Source organism: Oncorhynchus mykiss, chromosome 23 (genome assembly GCF_013265735.2).
Source record: "Oncorhynchus mykiss isolate Arlee chromosome 23, USDA_OmykA_1.1, whole genome shotgun sequence".
Classification (NCBI taxonomy): domain Eukaryota; kingdom Metazoa; phylum Chordata; class Actinopteri; order Salmoniformes; family Salmonidae; genus Oncorhynchus; species Oncorhynchus mykiss.
Genome location: NC_048587.1, coordinates 35756374 through 35779566, shown reverse-complemented (window position 1 = coordinate 35779566; position 23193 = coordinate 35756374). Strand labels below are relative to the sequence as shown.

The 23193-nt window shown below is 41.4% G+C and overlaps 1 protein-coding gene across 2 annotated transcripts in view; it reads right to left on the bottom strand.

Moving 5' to 3' along the window:
* The window catches only part of loxl4 (lysyl oxidase-like 4), a 57240-nt gene extending 35135 nt beyond the window's left edge, over positions 1-22105 (bottom strand). The window contains exons 1-4 of one of the 2 annotated variants that reach the window (XM_021580870.2): positions 22018-22105; positions 20553-20900; positions 18769-19076; positions 18052-18266 (exon numbers count right to left, since the gene is read on the bottom strand). In XM_021580870.2, the coding sequence (XP_021436545.2) occupies positions 18052-18266; positions 18769-19076; positions 20553-20880 (851 nt within the window). In that variant the 5' untranslated portion in view covers positions 20881-20900; positions 22018-22105. Of the gene's footprint in view, positions 1-8557; positions 8625-18051; positions 18267-18768; positions 19077-20552; positions 20901-22017 lie in introns of those variants that run through there. The other variant, XM_036960340.1, reaches the window with a different exon arrangement.
* Positions 22106-23193: the final 1088 nt, after the last annotated feature.

The following is a 23193-nucleotide window of genomic DNA, read 5'->3' as shown; positions in this document are numbered from 1 at the left end:
GTGAGGACATGTTGAAAAATAATTACTGTACAAATGAGCATTCACAATGTAATCATGTACGTGAAATATGTAAGTTGAAAACTTTGTTTTTTTTAAGTGCTGTGTGTAACTAGTTTCACAGCCTTTTTTTGTTGGTAAAATGCCCAAATAACAATTTCTAGTTGAAAGAACATATGAGACAAGTTGACAGAAATTTTGGAGCTAAGTTTGGGCCAACTGATTTCTCTTAGTTCAGGTAACACTTCGGCTGAAAAGTTGAGTAAACAAAAAAAAGGCTGTGGAACCAATTACTTACTAAAAAGAGTTGAAACAGCCAGTTCTCTGTCAGTAGGTCACTCGGAATAGCATACTATTGGGAGTCAACAACCAATCATATTCACCTAAAGAAAACTGACATCACGCCCAACGGGCCAATAGATAATGAGCACACCCTTGAAAGCCCCGCCTCTGTGGCTATAATACCAGGGCTCATATTCATTTTCAAAAATTCTTTGCTCTTCAGCTTGCCTGAAAACAGAAAGTCACATAAACTCTTCAAGCACACGATGACTACGAGATTCTGCTCCAACTTAGGTGTCTGTTAGTGGGGAGAGACAAGTCGTCCCCCAAGATTAGGGTTCCCCAACTGGCGGCAAATGGGTTGTTTTATTTGGCCCCCAAAGTTTTCTGAGCAAAAAAATAATATTTATTGGTATAGAGCACATTTTTTTTTTGTTCGACATAAAAGACTATAAAAACACCAGGAAATCAGCTACAAGTGATTTTAATTTAATACATTTGTTCCCAAGTATTCCTACGCATAACACAGATACACGTGATCATATATAAATGTAAGGAAGGTTTGAAATTATTATTTTCGTCAAACATTATATCTGTGTGGGCTTCTAGTGATCAATTTTCAGTCTACAAATTCTTTGTAATTCTGTTCCGGCCCCCGAACATCCGCTCAAGTAACAAATCGCCCCGTGGCTGAATCTAGTTGATGATACCTGTCCTAGAAGTTGCGAGTTTTGGGTCTTGGTATTGTTTTTTTTATTTTGTAGAATCCTTGTAGGATCCTACCGATCCTCGAATTCGGCGATGTCATTTACAAAATAGCCTCCAACACTCTACTCAACAAATTGGATGCAGTCTTTCACAGTGCCATCCGTTTTGTTACCAAAGCCCCATATACTACCCACCACTGTGACCTGTATGATCTCGTTGGCTGGCCCTCACTTCATACTCGTCGCCAAACCCACTGGCTCCAGGTCATCTACAAGTCTCTGCTAGGTAAAGCCCCGCCTTATCTCAGCTCACTGGTCACCATAGCAGCACCCACCTGTAGCACGCGCTCCAGCAGGTATATCTCACTGGTCACCCCCAAAGCCAATTCTTCCTTTGGCCGCCTCTCCTTCCAGTTCTCTGCTGCCAATGACTGGAACAAACTGCAAAAATCTCTGAAGCTAGAGACTCTTACCTCCCTCACTAGCTTTAAGCACCAGCTGTCAGAGCAGCTCACAGATCACTGCACCTGTACATAGCTCATCTATAAATAGCCCATCCAATCTACCTCATCCCCATACTGTATTTATTTATTTATCTTGCTCCTTTGCACCCCAGTATCTCAACTTGCACATTCATCTTCTGCACATCCTACCATTCCAGTGTTTAATTGCTATATTATAATTACTTTGCCACCATGGCCTATGTATTGCCTTATCTCCCTTATCTTACCTCATTTGCACATGCTGTATATGGATTTTTCTACTGTATTATTGATTGTATGTTTGTTTAATCTACGTGTAACTCTGTGTTGTTCTATGTTTCTAACTGCTTTGCTTTATCTTGGCCAGGTCGCAGTTGTAAATGACAACTTGTTCTCAACTAGCCTACCTGGTTAAATAAAGGTGAAATAATTAATTAATTTGTAAAGTTTCAGTGATCATTTAAAATAATTAATCTAAAGATATATATTTTAAAAAGTCTGTCCGATTTCAAGGACTGTCAGCTTAAGAGGCAGACACAAGCTTATACTACACTAAATAAAGCATTATTTGAACAACCGTGCAGAAAGTGTGGCTTCACATCGAACATTTTCAAAATAGTATGTTTTCAACAGGATTTGATCTCATAACCTCACGTCACTAAAAGTTCCATAGTTCCCTACTCTACCTGCTAAACTACCGGTCTGGTGAAAAACACTGTACAAAATCCTAACTATATTTGTAACTAAGGTGTCCAGTATTTATTTATTTTTTACATTTTTTCTATTTCACCTTTATTAAACTAGACAAGTCAGTTAAGAAAAAAATATGATTTACAATGACCTGCTATACTATCCTGTCTGTGGGGAAAAGTATGAAGGCGACAGTGGTGGCTCAGTGGGGCCCTACTCCCCAAGTATTTACTGTGACAATAGGGCTCACAAGTGGCTCGGGTCAATGGGGGCAAGTTACTGGATGCCGAATTCCCCAAACCTAGTCTGGGCTGGGTATCAGAATGGTGGTACCACAAAATTTTGTTCAGGGGTATCGAGAGTGTGGTATCGTACAGGTGTGAGCATAATAAACACAGTTCCTTTCCCACATTCAGACGCACGGTTGTCCAGAGTGGTGGATATGAAAACAAGCATGACAGAAAAACAAATGATCCCAGTCCTCAGGGTGGCGCTCTGCCCCTTCAGGAGATAATGTATAGGAGACTGGCAGCGGGCATGTGCAATTTCATCATGGGTGATGAGGAAGGTAACGAGGGGGTATAGTCTGTAGTTCGATGTGCGCCCTCCTTTTCGTGGCATCATTGCATCAATGGTCCCCGAATTCCTAGCTCCTGTCTTGAGAGAAGAGATTTCCTCTCTCCTTCAAAACAGGCTATTTGGGTGGCCCTCGTGTCAGATGTATAGAGCGGTTGGTACAGACGATACTTCGTAGTTCCCAAAAGCAATGGAACGTTGCGTTCCATCATGGACTTGCATGTTTTAAACAAGGTTTGCAAGTTCAAAATGCTCACACTTCGTCTGTTATTGAAGTCGGTGCTTCCCAGTGATTGGTTCACGTCCATTGATCTGAAGGATGCGTATTTTCACCCCACAGAAAGTTGAGGTTTCACTTTGAGGTTGTGGTCTATGAGTTTCTGGTCCTGCCTTTCAGGCTCTCTCTATCTCCCCACACCGTTTCTATGGTGGTGGAGGCAGCTTTGACACTGGTGAGATGCTGATCAGAGTATTGGCATATCTGGATGCTTGGCTGGTCCAGAGTTGTGGGAACAGGTGGGACTCCACCATGACACACTAGTTTCTAATTTTCAGTCTCTGAGGTTCATAGTGAATCATCAGAAAAGCGGTTTGACTCCGGCTCAGAAAATTCAGTTTCAGTGTAATTTTGGTCCTGAATCATGCAATTTTGTCCGAAAAGAGAAGAGTCACATTATGTCTCTGTCTGGCATGGTTTCAGTTGGGGCACTCTGTGCCTTTTTGCTTGTGCCTGTGGGTATTGTGTCTGATGGCCTCTATGATAGCTGTGGTGCCTCTGGGGCTTCTGTTGATGTGTCTCTTTCAATACTGGGCGATTGCTATGCAGCTTGGTGCATCTCGCCACTGCCATCGGTTACTCAAGGTTCCCCGTCGTGCCAAAGGGTGTTGACTCCTTGGTGGGACGGGAGACTGCTGTTGTAGGGGATTCTCATGGGCTGGGTAGGGAGTGTTGTGTGTGGGCTACTCAGAAAGAGGGATTTGGACAACAGTGCTAAGGGTACTGCGTATCAATTAGCTAGGGCTACAGACTGTTTTGCTAGCGCTGAAACATTTCCTTCTGATGTTGGCGGGACAGAATGTGTTGCTAATGTCCGACAACATTAACAAGCATCCGCTTGTTCGGCGGGGACCCGTGAAGGGTTCCATGTCATCGGGATCTATTGTCCCAGGTGCATGGGATTGTTTGGCACCCACAAGCACAGATATGGAATCTGTGGTTTTGGACCCTGAATTGTTGAATTTGACAGATTGGGATTTGAGTGTTTGTGTCACGTTAGGACACAAACACTCAAGGAGTTTCTCCTTTTCAGAGTTCTTTGGTGGACATTTTGATGTTCTTTCAAGAGGTTTTTGAGAAGGGCCTTTACTTTTTCACATTGAAGGTTTATATGGCAGCCAATCTCGGCGTGTCATGTAGGGATTGACGGCTCTAACCCAGGGTGTCATCATCTGGTGGTGCGGTTCCTAAAAGGTGTAAGTCGGCTCAGACTAGTACGTCGGCTCAGACACCTGAGACCTGGCTTTGGTCCTGGACGCTCTGTGTGAGCCTTCGTTTGAACCATTGGAGTCTGAGGACCTGAAGGTCCTTTCCTACAAGACTGCCCTGCTCATGGCCTTGGATCACCACACTCTATCAGTACACATTCCTGTTAGGAATGTGTACTGGGGACACCAAAGTGTCTGGTGACTCCAAAGTGATGTTACAGTACGTCCTAACGCAGCTTTTGCTCCCAAGGTTATGCCTATGTCTTACAGGTCCCATGCTATGTCTTACAGGTCCCCTCCTCCGTTTGCTTGAAGTGAACAATGGAGGTTACATGGTCTATGTCCGGTGCGCACTTTATGCACGTATATGGATAGGACCAAGGATATCCACGTTCGTGACCAGCTTTTTGTATGTTTTACTAATCCAGCTTGGGGTAGGTCACTTCCTAAGGGAACGACATATGACATATTTTGGCCCCGCACCGTCAGGGGATTTGGGCTCGCAAAAAAAAGCTGCACCAAATTGAGGAAATGAATGTGATTCCTGGTATTATAGCCAGGAAGGCGGGGCTTCCGAGGGCGGGCTCAGTATCCATTGGCCCGTTGGGCGTGACTTTTCTTCAGGCAAATATGATTGGTTGTTGACTCCCCATAGCATGCTATACCTCCTTTCCTCCTTCAGTATGATTTTTTTTGATAGTGCATTGTCATAGCCCTGATATTTTAAAGCAGCTAGAGTAAAGTCATGCTATGGTAAAGTGCTCACCAACTACATGTTACAAATACTTGTTTCCAGACTATGAAAGTTGTCTATGGGCCATGTAGGAGGGACTGAAATAAACATGTTTATTTAAATGTCTGTTAAGTTTAATATTATAATAGGCTACATATGTATGGGTTTCAAATAGCGCTTTCAAGTACCCAAATACACTTTTATCTAATGCTAACATTAGCATGTTTTGACGTAAAAACAATGGATGTAAACTGACACCAGGCATGCTTATATTTAGCATACATAAATAAGCATCAAAATAACTTAGTCAATTAGTTGTGATCCCTTAAAAGTTTTTTTGTCCTTAGTCACAACTTTTTTTTTACCTTCAGAGAATTGTGACAAACATAGCTAGCTTGACATGAAAATGAGCATTAATGGTTGAACTATCCCTTTAAGGCAGTGGTGTCAAACTCATTGCATGGAGGGCCAAATGTCCGTGGGGTTTTCCTTTTAATTAAGACCTAGACAACCAGCTGAGGGGAGTTCTTCACTAATTAGTGGGTTAAGTTCATCAATCAAGTACAAGGGAGGAGCGAAAACCCGGAGACACGCCCTCCTATGAATGAGTTTGACACGTGCTTTAAATTAAGGCCAGAAAAGTTGAATTACATGTGTGAGTAATGTTCAGGCAGACATATACTGTAGCAGTAAGGTTTGTTGTTGATTGAAACAGACATACTCTGCGAATTGAATTGAACACTTATTCTTAAACTACACACATAAAATAACTTGAACAGGTCTTCCCTGCGTCACCGTTGTTACACGTTCGTAACCTAGATAATCGACACACATATTCATAGGCACGCACACACACATGCACACACACACACACACACACACAGGGGAGAGACACACCAATCAAACCAACTGTTTTCTCTCACCAGAAAATCACACTGACAATGAGTAAATTGAGCACTGAGGAAAGAAAAACACGTTTCGGCCTTATACTAGACTCTACATTTGATTCAATTATGGTATATTTCATTGAACTTTGGTTGAACTTGACCTAAGTTCACTTAACTTCAACCTAATTTTAAAGTGGCTTTAGGACATTAAAAGGCACTACATAAAACCCATGTATAATTACTACTATTCTAACTTTATTCATGCTACTTCTTCTGTCTTTATAGGTATTTATGGTGAGCTCTCTCTACAGTACACAAAACGATTGCACGAATCCCTCTTTCTCTGTAATGATTGCGCAGATGTTAGCCAGCTAACTAGTGTGTATATTATGAACACTTGTATGAACACACATTATGAACAGGTCGAATCAGGTTGAGAAAACAGACTTACTGTTCCTAGACTACACCTCTGACTCAGTAATGGTGTGTGTTTAAATGTGTTTAACCTCTCAAGAGCCCCAGTCTTCCTTAATAATCAGTGTGTTCGAGGCCTCCACCCCTCATTTACCAACCCACAGGGAGAGGGAGAGCAAGAGAGAGAGAGGCTAACGATAGGGGGACCTACCCCTGTTGCTAAATGACAACAGTCACCCTGCTGTTTCTGTTTTCAGCACCGTCACACTCCCTTACTTTCTTTACTGCCTTACTGCTTTGCCACTTTCTCTAGCTCCCCCCCCTCTCTCCCCCCTCTCTCTCTCTCTCTTTCACTTCATCCCTCTGTCTTTATCTCTCTCTCTCCTCTTACTCCTAGGAAGCTGTAGAGTATCTCCCTCCCTTACCATACAGTGCCAAAAGAAGGAGTACTGTTTGAACCCTGAATATTAATAACAACCACTTTAACCACCAAAGGCTTTGTCAGGGTAGTGGTTGTTGGGAACCACCGATCTAAGCACAGTTTTCAGTTGCGAAGGTGAAGTTACAGAGTTGCATAGTCTTTGTCCTCCTATCATATCAGGATAAACTTTTTCCATGGAATCAGAGATGACAGCCTATGAGCTCCTCCTTGGCTAGGATGATATCTTACACAATGAATGCAGTATGACATACCCATCAAAACAAAAAGCTATTTAAATTACAACTTGGGCTGAGCACCAGGGTTCATCGCTTCTCCACAACCACATAAAGCACAGCCGCAATACATAGGCCTACATAAATTAAAAGACGGCCACATAAATTAGAGACGAGCTCACTTAGGATCACTCAGATTGCTTAGATCTGAGACACAACCAAGACTGAATCGGACACACAAAATGTCACCCTAAGGAAAATGATACCCCCCATCTTAGGGAGAGCTGAGCTGAAGTGCAATTAAACAAAATGGTGGTTGTAGGTCCTCAAATCTCCAGAGTGACAGAGAGAAACAGACGTTGCTGACACAGCGGGCCAAAGTAGGGCCCAAACTATAATTGGATAGCATCAGTGGCTCAGTCCCTGCCCTACACACTCTTCTTCACTCACACATTTACAATGCACGCATGCAAACATACTTACACAGACACACAAATGATGCACACATACATACTGTACATACACAGACACACACACACACAAAGGATGCATGTATACACACACACACATCAACGGACACACACACAGCTATAATTGGGACGTTTTTTCTCTGGCGACAGGCAGGGCAGAAATCCTGAAGAGCCTTACTCCTGCCCAACCTATAATTACAACATCTTCAGAGTCTCATCCAGACCAGGAGAGATGGACAGAAGCCAGGACGGGACAGGAGCCAGGAGGAGACAGGAGCCATATGCTCTGGTCTGGTCTGGGCTTTCTAAGAATGGACCAGAGACTGTCTGGTATATATGTCAATCCATGCCATGTCATGCCAGTCCATACTGGGCTCTGCTCAGTTAATTAAAGGTGCAGTCTATAACTTTCATTTCAAGTTAAGTAAGTGCTATTTCTATTTAGCTTCTTCAACAACAGTGTTTGAAGAAAGAAAGTAATGAAAGTTGCAGACTGCACTTTTAAGCCATTTCAGTCAACCAACCATCAGACACTCAATCACACAATCTTAGGATGTGGGATATTGGGCTATTCATAAAAACTGTTATGTCTTACAATTATCAACCAACCAGGGCTAAAATACTAATAAAATCTATTAGAAAAAAATGTAATAGAGCAAAACTGGCCTTGATAACTATATAGACTTTAAACATGTATAACTGTAATGAGGTGAAAAACGATCTGGCCGTTCTAGGTCATATCAGAGTAATGTGATGACAGGTCTAAAGCTTTCATCAGCTGGACCAAAAGGCATACAAACACTTGGGTACTGTTCAGTAGGAAGGAAATGAAAGAAAATGCTTTGAAACAGATGGGAGTTTTGCCAATGAGAATGTCCCTTTTTGTTGTCAGTTTCCAGAAGTTTTCTCCCATTTGTGAACCCAACATCAGGTCAACCCTAGGACACAAAGACAGAACTGAATCAAAACAGATAGCCATCAAATGCCATCAAAAATGTCATTTAATTTAGTAAACTCAGAATGCAACAGAGACCTACTGATGAAAAAACAAACCGGACAATGGCCGTATCCGAATACCCGTACAAGTAGGCATTTTGGGTATGCGAAATAAAATGTTTTATAGTAGACTGTGACATTTCGAAAAATGTGCATGCTTTAAATACCAGGTTGTCATACTCACTTTTACTTTTCATGCAGTAGAATCAAAGATGATCTATTATATTGATAAGACAGCCGAGTGAGCACTCTAACAATGGAAATACATGTCCTCAATGATTGAAGGCAGGCGAGATCAGGTGGGACTATTATAGGCCAATGAGAGGGCAGAAACACAGGCACAGCTAACTAGTTTTCTAAAAGTTGCCGGAATGCACGTGCATCCACTTAAATCAGTACTTATATCATTTGTAACGGCCTAAACATTACGAAATGTATATTTGATCAAATAAGCCTCACGTAATTTGACGCTCTCTCATAGACCTCCATACAAAAAAAAGGGCTTATCTCACGCTGATAGATTTTGGGCGGAGTAAATCCTCATGCTTCATCTATTCCTCTCTTGTAGAATTCACTGCACACTATTGAGGAAGAGAGTCATCTTTTCAGATCCACCTGTGTTTGACAACAACTGTTGTCAGCTGATAATGAGATAAGGGGACACACTGTACCTCAATGAACGAATGGCGGGAAACAACACAATTACACATTAGATGACGCATTCTCACTATGGGTGAGTCTAGTATGTTAATACTTGTTGCTAACTGCATACATTTTAACTAAAGCATATGTTCTAAATAGTATGTCTATGATACCCAGAATGCAGTTTTATTAAGTAATAGGCAAGACAGATTTTGGACAAGGCCATTGGACTAGCATGCACTTGTGAAAACCGGACAAATAAATGTTCCTGACTATATCGACCTCTCTTAGTTTTTTTCTACTTTATTCCTTACTTTCTCTTTCTTTTCTTGAAAGCCTTGGTGTTTCTGTTCCTTTGACCTCAGAGGTTATAAAACAAGATGCCAACAGAAGTCAGCTGCCTGTGAAGGCTTCAGGCCAAGTCCTTCAGGCTACACCAATCTTGTCCTCTTCACTCACCACTCCCTCTCCCCCTTCCTCCCTCTCCTTGATGCGTAGTCAGACTCAGCTCCATTCAAGGAATACTGCGAAAGCTATAACTACCCCATCTATCCTCTTCTCTTTCATCTGCTGTTCTGTTTAGGCAGAAATGAAGAAATGCATTTCACTGTACTTGTGCACATGACAATCAGTGGTGTGAAGTACTTAAGTAAAAATATACACAACACAAATATAAACGTAACATGTAAAGTGTTGGTCCCATGTTTCAAGAGCTGAAATAAAAGACCCCAGAAATGTTCCATATGCACAAAAAGCTTATTTCTTTCAATTTTTGTGCACCAATTTGTTTACATCACTGTTAGTGAGCATTTCTCCTTTTCCAAGATAATCCATTCACCTGACAGGTGTGGCATATCAAGAAGCTGACTAATTAGCATGATCATTACACAGGTGCACCTTCTGCTGGGGATCATAAAAAGCCACTCTAGAATGTGCAGTTTTGTCACACAACACAATGCCACAGATGTCTCAAGTTTCAAGGGCGCATGCAATTGGCATGCTGACAACAAGAATGTCGACCAAAGCAGTTACCAGATAATTGAATGTTCATTTCTTTAGCATAAGCCGCTGCCAACATCGTTTTAGAGAATGTGGCAGTACGTCCAACCGGCCTCACAACCGCAGACCACGTGTATGGCATTGTGTGGGCGAGCAGTATCTGTGACCAACAAATACATATCTGTATTGTAACGGTTTTCTTGAGTCGAAGGAGAGGCGGACCAAAACGCAGCGTGGTGATTATTCATGGTTCTTTAATAAAGAAACTATACATGAATAGACTAACAAAACAAGAAATGTGAAAAACCAAAACAGCCCTATCTGGTGCAAACACAGAGACAGGAACAATCACCCACAAACACACAGTGAAACCCAGGCTACCTAAATATGGTTCCCAATCAGAGACAATGACTAACACCTGCCTCTGATTGAGAACCATATCAGGCCAGACATAGAAATAGACAAACAAGACATCCAACATAGAATGCCCACTCAGATCACACCCTGACCAACCAAAACATAGAAACATACAAAGCAAACTATGGTCAGGGTGTGACATGTATTCCCAGTCATGTGAAATCTACAGATAAGGTACTATTGAATTTATTTCAGTTAACTGATTTACTCATATGATCTTTAACTCAGTAAAATCAATGTTGCATGTTGCATGTTGCATTTATATTTTTGTAAAGTATACTTTAAAGTACTACTTAAGCAGTTTTTTTGTGTCTGTACTTCACTATTTATATTTTTTGACAACTTTTAATTCAGTACAAAAAAATATATATATGTACTTTTTATCCATACATTTTCCCTGACACCTATAAGTATTCTTTATATTTTGAATGCTAAGCAGGACAGGAAAATTGTCTAATTCACCCACTTCTCAAGAGAACATCCCTGGTCACCCCTACTGCCTCTGATCTGACAGACTCACTAAACACACATGCTTCGTTTGTAAATGATGTCTGAATGCTGAAGTGTGCCCCTGGCTATCCGTGAATTTAAAAAACAAGAACATGGTGCCACCTGGTTTGCTTAATATAAGGAATTTGAAGCCAGGAAGGGACAGGAGCCATATGCTCTGGTCTGGTATGGTCTTTATTTTGATACTTAAGTATATTTTAGCAATTACATTTACTTTGGATACTTAAGTATATTTAGAACCAAATACTTTTAGACTTTTACTCAAGTAGTATTTTATAGGGTGACTTTCACACTTTCTATTAAGGTGTCTTTCATTTTTATTCAAGTATGACAATTGGGTACTTTTTCCACCACTGGTGACAAAAAAATGGAAACTTTACTGTGGTATCCAGGCCTGATGCAGTGTTGACCTGGCTGACCTGGCTGACAAATAATTGCCTATAGGGGTGAAGGGGGTGAAGGAAGGAGTGAGTGAGTCATTGAGCAGCATGGAGTATTCGAGAGAAGTAACACGCACTGCTGTTCTGGGGTTATGAGTGGAGCTCTGCAATTCAGAAGCCGGATGGGAGGGAGGGAAAAGGGAGCCAGTCCAGGCGCATGTAGCCAGTACTTAAAAAAAAGCTCATACCAATCACTGTGCCCCCTCATATTTATCCTGTAATTTTTATTTATTATATATATAAATAACTAGCTACCAAGAACCTCTTTCAGACTATCAATCAAGTTAGAGTAGCTTGCTTGTCTAACTATATTAGCTGGAAAGCCTGCTGGCAAGGTTGGTAGACTTTAAAAAATCTAGCAACTACTAAATGTACTGAATAAGACTCACATTACCTTCAATCTTTAACCCAGATTTTAGCAGAGATACAGAGAAGCATATTTACTTCCTTTAAAAAAATTACCGCCAGTCATGAAGTTAAAGACCACTCAAGGGGAGTACTTAGATATGCATAGAAATTCCCAAGCCATCCATACTTTATGCCCCCTCAGAGTATTGGGGTGCTTGACACCCCTGGTGTGCTTCCATACTATTGTAGCCTATACTGTGTAAGAGTATTAACGGCACTTCCTAGATTGGGTTGGGAGCGGAAACAAAATAATTCCCTCTGTCAGAGCTCTCGCTCCGATCTTGTGGAAGTGTTTTTCTAGTCGGTCACCATCTCGTGGGCCGCAGTTGATCTGGAGTGCACTGTATCCTGGGTGGGCAAGCTTTAATTTCGGTGTGTTGGTGGGGGAGATTTTCTCACAAGGTGTTTTTGGAATTATATGATTTTGTGCACATTGTAATATGTATATGTATACTGCGCCTTGCGAAAGTATTCGGCCCCCTTGAACTTTGCGACCTTTTGCCACATTTGAGGCTTCAAACATAAAGATATAAAACTGTATTTTTTGGTAAAGAGTCAACAACAAGTGGGACACAATCATGAAGTGGAACGACATTTATTGGATATTTCAAACTTTTTTAACAAATCAAAAACTGAAAAATTGGGCGTGCAAAATTATTCAGCCCCTTTACTTTCAGTGCAGCAAACTCTCTCCAGAAGTTCAGTGAGGATCTCTGAATGATCCAATGTTGACCTAAATGACTAATGATGATAAATACAATCCACCTGTGTGTAATCAAGTCTCCGTATAAATGCACCTGCACTGTGATAGTCTCAGAGGTCCGTTAAAAGCGCAGAGAGAATCATGAAGAACAAGGAACACACCAGGCAGGTCCGAGATACTGTTGTGAAGAAGTTTAAAGCCGGATTTGGATACAAAAAGATTTCCCAAGCTTTAAACATCCCAAGGAGCACTGTGCAAGCGATAATATTGAAATGGAAAGAGTATCAGACCACTGCAAATCTACCAAGACCTGGCCGTCCCTCTAAACTTTCAGCTCATACAAGGAGAAGACTGATCAGAGATGCAGCCAAGAGGCCCATGATCACTCTGGATGAACTGCAGAGATCTACAGCTGAGGTGGGAGACTCTGTCCATAGGACAACAATCAGTCGTATATTGCACAAATCTAACCTTTATGGAAGAGTGGCAAGAAGAAAGCCATTTCTTAAAGATATCCATAAAAAGTGTTGTTTAAAGTTTGCCACAAGCCACCTGGGAGACACACCAAACATGTGGAAGAAGGTGCTCTGGTCAGATGAAACCAAAATTTAACTTTTTAGCAACAATGCAAAACGTTATGTTTGGCATAAAGCAACACAGCTGAACACACCATCCCCAAAAATGTCAGTCTCTCGATGTGCAAAACTGATAGAGACATACCCCAAGTGACTTACAGCTGTAATCGCAGCAAAAGGTGGCGCTACAAAGTATTAACTTAAGGGGGCTGAATAATTTTGCACGCCCAATTTTTCAGTTTTTGATTTGTTAAAAAAGTTTGAAATATCCAATAAATGTCGTTCCACTTCATGATTGTGTCCCACTTGTTGTTGATTCTTCACAAAAAAATACAGTTTTATATCTTTATGTTTGAAGCCTGAAATGTGGCAAAAGGTCGCAAAGTTCAAGGGAGCCGAATACTTTCGCAAGGCACTGTATATACTGTACATACGGAGGCAGTTTTTGTAAGACTGCTTTGTAATGAAATAAAAGAGAAAATGCAGCTCTTTTACAGACAGAGAGGTCCATCCCACATTTGTATACAGACTACAATGGGTCCTAAAACTGTCCCCTGTGATAAAACATATTGCGGAATGGAAGACTGTGTCCAAGGGTTTCAAAACAGAGGTTGCTGCATGCATGTAAACAATATCATCAAAATCCATTACAGGGAGAAGTGTTGTATTAACAATCTTTCTCCTATTTTCAATACTGGGGTATGATTTATTTCGACATAAAAAACAATCTTAGCTTCTTAGTCAGATTTTCTATCTGCGATACGAAGAACAACTTGTCATCAATCCAGACACCCAGGTACCTACAGTATATTGAGAAACAAGCTCAATTTGGGCTCCATTTGTAGCGCAAATATGCAGATTGTGACATTTTGTGACCTAGAGAACAGTATGAGCTTGGTTTTACTTGTATTTAACACATATTTAAGAACTAAGTGATTTCTGAATTGAATCAATGTCATGCTGAAGTTCACGAATGGCCTGCTACACCAAGGTGGCACAGGAATACAAAACTGTGTCATCTGCATAGAGATGAATGTTACAAGTATTAACAGTGTTTCCTATGTCATTAATATACAAGGTGAACAATAATGGACCCAAAATTGAACCCTGAGGAACACCTTTTTGAATCTCAAGAAATACAGATTTAACCCCACCTATGAAGATGGCCTGAGTTCTGTCGCTAAGATAATTCTGAAACCATAAACAGGCTGTATATCCCAGGCCTGTTTTTGGTAAATTCTTCAGCAAAACAGAATGATCAACAGTGTTGAATGACTTTGACAGCTCTTTTTAGCATCCAAGGCATTGACAAGATCATTAACAACTAGCGTAGATGCTGTGGTAGTACTATGCCCAGGTCTAAACCCTGATTGGTTTATATTAAAAATACAATTATCAGATAAAAAATGAACATCTTAGCAATCTTAGCTAAAGAAGGTAGTCTTGAAATGGGGCGATAGTTGTCAAGATCATTTGTATCCCTTATGAAGTGGCAGCACATAAGCGGATTTCCATGCTTTTGGATACTTCCTGATAACAATGTTAAATAAAAAATGTGGGCTACTGATCCAGCAATAAAGGGAGCTGCATGCTTAAACAGAACAGGTTCCAAATGATCAGCCCCTGTGATTTTTTGTTGTTGTCTAATGTTAGCAATGCATCCAGGGCATCTTTATCAGTGAATTTCCGAAAAGAAAACTCCTGACCAGCATTTTCAGTATCATTCAATAGATTTTCACCATCAACATCCAAACTACTCTTTTCAAGAGATGGCTTGAGATACATTCTAATGTAATTCTAATTCTAATGCATTAATGATACATTTAGTCAGTAATAGGGCCACAATCTAAATGAATGCATTGGGGTTGAGAAAAGGAGACACAACCCTTCAGTGATGTTACAGCTTTCCAAAATGTACCTGGGTTCCCTATACATTTATATAGTGTATTAATATAATCATCAGATTTGGCTTTTTTAACTAGTTTTATACTAGTTTATACTCAGAAGGGTTGGATCTTGGCATCCGTATATCCCTGACACATACAATGAGAGAGTGATCACTAATATCCAAAGCAAAAACCCCAGTCCCAGCATATTTATCTGGAGTATTTGTAAATATAGGGTAAATCAAAATCGATGGTGTAGGGTCCTTTAAGTTTGGACGAGTAGGCTTTGTAATCAGCTGGGACAAATTTAGATTAGTACAGAAATCCTTTACAATCCTGCCTCCTGCGTTCCCCATGCAAGATTAAACTCTCCAGCGATCAACACCTCTTGGGTAGTAAAAATGGCAATTAAATCAGTGAGTTCGTTTAGTGCACACTTCTTGGCAGAGGGTGGACGATAGATTCCTGTAACTGTTCTTTTTTTGTTTGAACCCAACTGAAGACTTAAAGCCAACAATTAAAAGTGTTTAGGACTTAGAGGTAACCTTTAAAAGAGACACAGAAAGAAGAATATTTGGGTGAATAGCAACACCACCACCTTTGCCTTTCTTATCCGCCCTAAACACATTGTAACCATCCATAGCATCCTCAGAGTCCAGGTTTTATCAGTTAACCAAGTTTCAGAAAAAATACAAATATCAGGGTTTGCCTGAGAGGCTCAGATCTTGACATTATCCATTTTAGGTAATAAACTATGAATGTTAAGATGTAAAAATCTCAAACCTTTCTGCATTTAAAATCACACGGAGTTTCAATACAAAGATCTGATTAAACTTATTAGGACAATAAAACAAAGTAGGAATAGCAATTACATTTCTCCGATTAGCACATTCAGATGCAACATGTGGAACTCTCACAGTGACCAAAGAGGAGATGGTAAAAACTGTCCTCACATCAATTTAGTTGACCAATAGGCCATTCTTTAAGGTTCATGTCCTTCCCCTCATTTAACAGAAGGTGGCGTAGTCTACTTGGACCTATAGGGTTAGGTTGCCACATCAGTAAGAGGAGCCGTACCAGGTGTAACATGGTGAGTCTTTGCAGTCATTAAACAGCCAGTGTTATATTTATATGAGGATCTCCCTTCATTCTAAAAGCTGGTGTAGTCATTTTATTAGACCCCGCCCATTCCCACCCCTTATACAAACACGAGCTAAAGATATAATGATGTAACTGAAACATCTGGCACATAAAAACTGGTTGACAGGCAAACAGACCAATCAAATATTTTACAACATGAAAATTGACCAGTCCGGTCTTGAAACTCCGCTCACTTTCACGTAGCATGACAGGAAAATGTCTAGTGAGGAAATGAACTGGCTAAAACAGTAGCTCTCTTTAAACAGTTACAGGATTCTAACACCTGGAGTATAGAACAGATGTTATGGTCAGCTCAATCACACGCACGTACATACAAGCACACACACGAACACACACTGACACACACAGCTCGCCACAGTAGTTGGAGCCCATACGGAGAATGAATGTCTCAACTTTGAGTCGCACAGGACAAAACTTTCAGGAAATAATTACAGTAGGATGTCCAAGTAGGTCTGGACAGAGGACTTTCCTTCATAATGGGACAGAAATAGTCATGCTAATGTGTGGTCCTCCCTCGTTTATGAATCAAACCATCCTGAAACCACTGTTTTCCACAGGGTCAGAGGATATGCAGTTGAGTGACTGAGAAAGGTTAGGTTTGCTATCCGGAATCCTTGGGATGTCCCTAACCTTAACCCTAACCTTAACCATAACCAGAATCCTTACCTAACCCTAACCTTAACCCTTACTTTAACCAATTTAAATGTAAACTTCAATGGGGTAGGAACATCCCAAGGACCCTAACCCACACACACACATACACACCTACACATACTAAGTCTCTCTCTCTCTCTCTCTCTCACACACACACACACACACACACACACACACACACACACACACACACACACACACACACACACACACACACACACACACACACACACTGCTCTCTATAATATGCCTGGGCTGGCGGAACATGAGCAGTGTCCTCAGAGGGAACAGCAGGTAAAGGTGAGGAGATGAATGGTTGAGTTAAACTCCCTGTGAGGGAACTGCCAATACCACCAGTCCCTCCACAAAAAGCCCTGTCTCTCTCCAGTTCCCTATATGCCTCTGTATTGATGGGCCAGTTAAATAACAATCAGTATAGATATTAGAGCTCATCACTGGGATCTATAAGTTTGAGTGGAGCTGTTTGTCTGGGCTGAGAGGGCAGGGAAAGGTAGATGACATCAGAGAGAGAGGAGGGGAAGAGAGAGGTGGGAGAGGGAGGGGTGGGAAAGAGAGCAAGAAAGAGGGGGATGAGGTAGAGAGAGAAAGAGCAGAGAGACGGCGAGAGGGAGAGAGGGAGAGAGAGAGAGATGAGGTAGAAAGAGGGGGAGAGAGATAGAGAGGGAGAAAGAGGGAGACAAGTTATCTTTATCATCTTCCCTGTCCTTATTCTGGGCAGGGTGCCTTGGAGGAGGGAAAGAAGGGAGAGAGAATGAGAAAAAGAGAAAAGAGAGAGGGGAGGCTGGAGGAGGGAGATAAGGCAGACAATAGCCTTTACACTCCAGTCTGAACACCAGTGACTTAAATGAGTATTCAAATTGATGTCTCTGTTTTTACATTCTCTTCTCTATACGTTTATTCAATTTACGTTTTTGTATCATTTCACAATGGGATTAATGTCAATGCTGTCACAGTCCAGGAGTCAGCGCCAATAGCGCAGTACTTAACAACTGTAAGGCATCCATATTAGGAACTCCTGAAGATGTTAGACAAGAAAAGTCCATCACGTATTTAAAAAAAAAATCCTTTATCTGAGAACTGGCAATCTAGGACACTTTGACTAACAACTGAGAAAGTTATGCCTGATAACTGAGGGACTTCTTAATATGAACACCATAGAAATGAGGACATGAGTACATCAGGAAACAAATCGTAGCCCTGTCTAAAATCTACCCTTTCCAACTATTTGCAGGTCTGTGGGCAAAATGGAGGGGTTGACTTACTTGTATGTTCTTTCGTTGTGTAGTTCTGCCTCAGGGAACCCCAGCATTCCACACACCACTTTGCTGCTGTTGAGGTTCCAGCCCAGGTCACACACCTGCCTCCATCTCCCAGCATGCTTCACTTGCACCACACCCTCAGTGATCAGGGCCCGCTTCTTAGTGTGCATCAGGATGGGTCGCAGACGCACCTCCTGAATGCGCACCTTGCTGGAATACTGAGAGAGAAGGGGGAGGGGATTTCTCAAGCCTTCACTGTAGAATAGTTTGATCAAGGACACTTTCAAATTCAGTTGACCTACACAATGAATTTATCAACTGTGACAGTAAAGAGATTGATTGACTATTGGCATTGGCAGCATCGGTGGTTGATCAGCAAGTGCCGAAGTTATAGAGTGGCAACAAGTAGCCTAGTGGTTAGAGCATTGGGCCAGTAACAGAAAGGTTACTGGATCAAATCCTCGAGCTGACAAAGTCATCTTTCTTTAGTTCTGCCCCTGAACATGGCAGTTAACCCACTGTTCCCCTGTAGGCTGTCATTGTAAAATAAGAATTTGTTCTTAACTGACTTGCCTAGTTAAATAAAGGTAAAACATGTATAATGGAGTTGGTGGTGCCCACTGTAGCTGCTTACCAAGTTGTATGCTGTTTTAGTCTACAGTACCTACTTTACTGCTAGAGGTAGCAGGGATAGAGAGTATAAGGTCTAATGCTACCTACCGGGTTGTAGAGGTGCTGTCTCAGCCTGGGGCTCTCCGGGAGGTGTCCGTTTCCCTGATGGGCCTGTCGGGGGTTACTGCGGCTGGCCAGAATGCTCTGCCACTGGGGCGAGGGACTGACATCCGGACGCAGGGCAACCGACTGACCATTACGCGAACCTGTGACCTGGTCCAGTCGTCTCTCCGGACTGCAGACCACGCCAAGGTCCTCAGAGTGCTTACAGTCATTGACGCCCCAGCCGTTATGTTTACAGTCTTTCAGAGTCTTCTCTGTGCCATCACAACGCACATTGTCCATCCAGATAGGACCTGGGGACGGCGGAAACAAGGTTATTATCGGATATGGACATCAATTTGTCATTGATAGAAGTAAGGAGGCAGGGAGGGATAAATGGCTGGGTGGGTGGGTGGGTTTGTGGGTGGGTGGGTGGATGGATGGATTTATGAGTGGTTGGGTGGGTAGATGGATGGATGGATCCGTGGATGGATGAATTTAAATGACTAACTGAATCCTCTATCCATTCCCTCATTCCTTCATTCACTGATATATATTTTTTTTTTTGAGTAAACACAGTAAATACCACCAATTAATATAATCAAAATAACCCTGCAGTGACTGAGCCGAGTTCGCCAGCATCATAAAGATACAAAGATAACTTATAGGACTTCACTGCACTGCTTATTACAGCCACTGCCTGGCAGCCTGGCGATATACGGCCTGAGAGGAGCATTTGTTTTACAGTAATGACAGCCTTGCCCTGCCAGCGACGTGCTACACTTGCCTTGGTTTATGGACATTCTTTATTGCCCCCTTTAAATTCCAATTAAAATGGAAGAGCGAGTGAACCGACAGAGCAGCAGCTAGGCTAGGCTGTCTAGCACCACCACCCTATCATGCAGCCTGGTCTCATAGACTAGATGTAACATAGTAAACCCGGGACACTGAAATTAGTAGGATATGTTACCTGGGTATTGTTACATAAGAATGATGATTACTTATGGCAAAACTGAAAATAGGGTGGTTGGTCGAAGTGGATTGGTTGCCGTATAACACGAATGTCTAGCAACCCAAAGGCTGCGAGTTAGAATCTCATTGTGGACAACTTTAGCATTTTAGCAACTTTTCTACAACATTACTTTTTAGCTACTTTTCAACTACTTGCATGTTAGCTAACCCTAACCCTTTAACCTTAACCCTTTTAGAAAACCCTTTCCCTAACCTTAACCCTTTTAGATAACCCTTCCCCTAACCCTTTATCCTAACTCCTAAACTAAACTTAACACTAATCCCTAACCACTAGCCCAGCTAACATTAGCCAGCTAGCTATAGTTAGCTACATTTTCGCAAGTTCGTTATATATAGTATGTTTTGCAATGTGTAACATATCGTACTAAATAGAGTGTCTTTGATTTATGTACAGAATAATACAAAATGCTATGAGACCAGGTTGCAGCCTGGGATAGGCTACTGCTGTTTTGAAATTACTAAATGTGCAGCCAATGCAATATGGTAAATCAGGCCCGGCAGTAAAAGTCAAGTGCCAGGTGTTTAGGAAATGGAGGGTTTGAAGAAAGTTATTTAAGTTAGAAAGCAGATGCACTATTTACAGAAAGATAGGCCTATGCATTGTCATTTGACAGATGGAAAAGATTGGAAATCAACAGGTGACTGTGTTTGTTTAATTTACCTTTCAATTGTAAAGAGTATATTATCTGTATTATGTTATAGAAATAAAGATTACATTTGATCGTTGCAAAATGCAACACCTGTTCTGGAACATTTACCATCACCCTCTCCATATTTGGCACTGTGCGCCCATGTCATGCCGGTCTGGAAGCCCAGCTCCCGGCAGACGACATTGGCCAGTTTGATGTCCACTTCATCATCACACACCGTCCCCCACGTGTTGTTGTGCAGCACCTCTACACGACCCTCGTTATGTCCCTGGGCATAGTTTCCCGCCAGGCGCACCTTGCCCACGGGAGCCTGAGCGCGTGCGGTCCTGCTGCGTGGTGATGATGACGACGGTCGGCGGGGTTCGGAATGCGTTGGGGGGGAGAGGAAGAGGAGGAGCAAAGAACTCAAGCAGGTGAGGAAGATGCGAGGCATCATGTCTGAGTATGGAGAGGCGCCTGGGGGAAGAGGGGAGAAAGAGAGAGAGAGAGAGAGAAAGGGTCAGAGTCATCAACATAATTTAGTTTTGAATGTTGGGTTATTGACTGTAAGTAATAACAATTGTATTACTCGATTGGATTTTATAGTGTTCAATAGTATTGTATTCAGAGGTGATTATTTCCAATGAGATATTTAGCTCCATAATGCTGCACTGATAGTCACTTGAAAAATAAGAGGCCCTATCTGGGCTCAGCCAGCATGGAATTGTTAACGAGAAGAGAGAGAAAGCCATGGCTATCCTCAAATAGGCCAATACTGACATCATCTGGACAGAGTTTATAGATACAATGAAGAGGACTTGATAGAAACCAGTCTAATATGGGCAGAATATGAATAAACTATTACATTTCCAACACTACATTTCCAACATTCTGTTCAACCACAGAACTATAATTTCATTTCACACAAACGTAGAGGTATAATTAGTCTATAAGTATTTCAGTTCTCAAAATCTAACCTCCCATATGTACAAAATATCACCTTGGGGCTACTGAAACCAATTTCACCCCAGACAGACACAGACAATCAGACAGACATGCATGTTATATAAATGTCATACCTAGCATTGCACAACACTACAACCTTACTAAATAGACATTCACTGTGTGCACTGAAACACGAGTATACACTTAGATCACATTTTACATTGAGATGCACAGAAGACATTATAATAATTTCACTTTCTTACTGTAATTACATGTAAATACCCCAGAAAGTGATTTGAATCAGAAAGCAACCATTATCAGGAATTGGTGAGTATGGCATAACAATTCCACATTTTAATGAAACACCTGTAACATCCAACATCAATGATGTCAGTTTCACAGACCCAGATAAATCCTACTCCTTGATTCCATTTTGTTGGGTGGGTATTTGCATGTATTAATCAATGTGGCTTCATCGGCATAGCCTAAATGATACCTGGACTATGTTAAATCTTCATTTAAAAAGGTTGAGTCACAGACATGGTTGATGTTCATCATATCACATGTTTTAAAACCAAAAGCACTGCAATAAGGTTAATAAAAAGTCATTAAATAAAACCAGCCTAAAATAAGAGTAAAGTGGACTAACCTGTTAGAAAGCTACAGACACAGCAGTCCTAGACGTCCCAGACTGGGAGAGGAGAGAGTAACTGAGTGAATGAGTGTGCCTACTAGATGGGGTCCCTGGTCAATCCCTCTGCTCCTCCCTTCCTCTCATTCCCTTCCTCCATTCATCACTTTCCTTCCCTCCCACATTTCTCTGTCTCTCTCTCCATGTACCTCTCTTTCTCTGTGTCTCTCTCTTTCTGTGTCTCTCTCACTCATTTGTATATAATTTCACTGTTGCACATAGTCCCACAAATATCTGTACGATTAGATCCTAAATGTAGTCACATGTAACAAAGAAAGTCTATTCTCACAACCCACTATATATCATATACACTCACAGGGAGCCAAATGTCAACAGTTAAAACAGTGAAGTGATGGAACAGTTCAGTTTGTATCCCTCACTCCAAACAGCCTAACCGACCACTCGGAGGAGTCGGTATGGTCTTAAAGCACAACGTTGCCTCATTTTATATCACATTCTAATGATAAAACTGGGGGGGACAAAAATGCAATTTCAGAATGTGAAGGGGACATGTCCCCCCATCCCCAGTGAAAGTTATGCTCCTGTATATATAAATACAGTGTCAAGAAAAAGTATGTGAACCCTTTGGAATTACCTGGATTTCTACATACATTGGTCAAAAAAATCTAGGTCACAACAATAGACAAACACAGTCTGCTTAAACTAATAACACACAAAAAAGTATACATTTTCATGTCTTTACTGAACACACCGTGTAAACATTCACAGTCCTGGGTGGGAAAAGTATGTGAAACCTTGGATTAAATAACTGGTTGACCATTCTTTGGCAGCAATAACCTCAACCAAACGTTTTCTATAGTTGCGGATCAGACCTGCACAACGGTCAGGAGGAATTTTGGACCATTCATCTTTACAAAACTGTTTCAGTTCAGCAATATTCTTGGGATGTCTGGTGAACTGCTCTTGAGGTCATGCCACAGCAACTCAAATCAAATCAAATGTTATTGATCACATACACATGGTTAGCAGATGTTAATGCGAGTGTAGCGAAATGCTTGTGCTTCTAGTTCCGACTATGGAGTAAAATCTAAGAAGTAGTCTAACGAATTCACAACAACTACCTTATACACACAAATACACACACATGTAAAGGGATGATTAAGAATATGTACA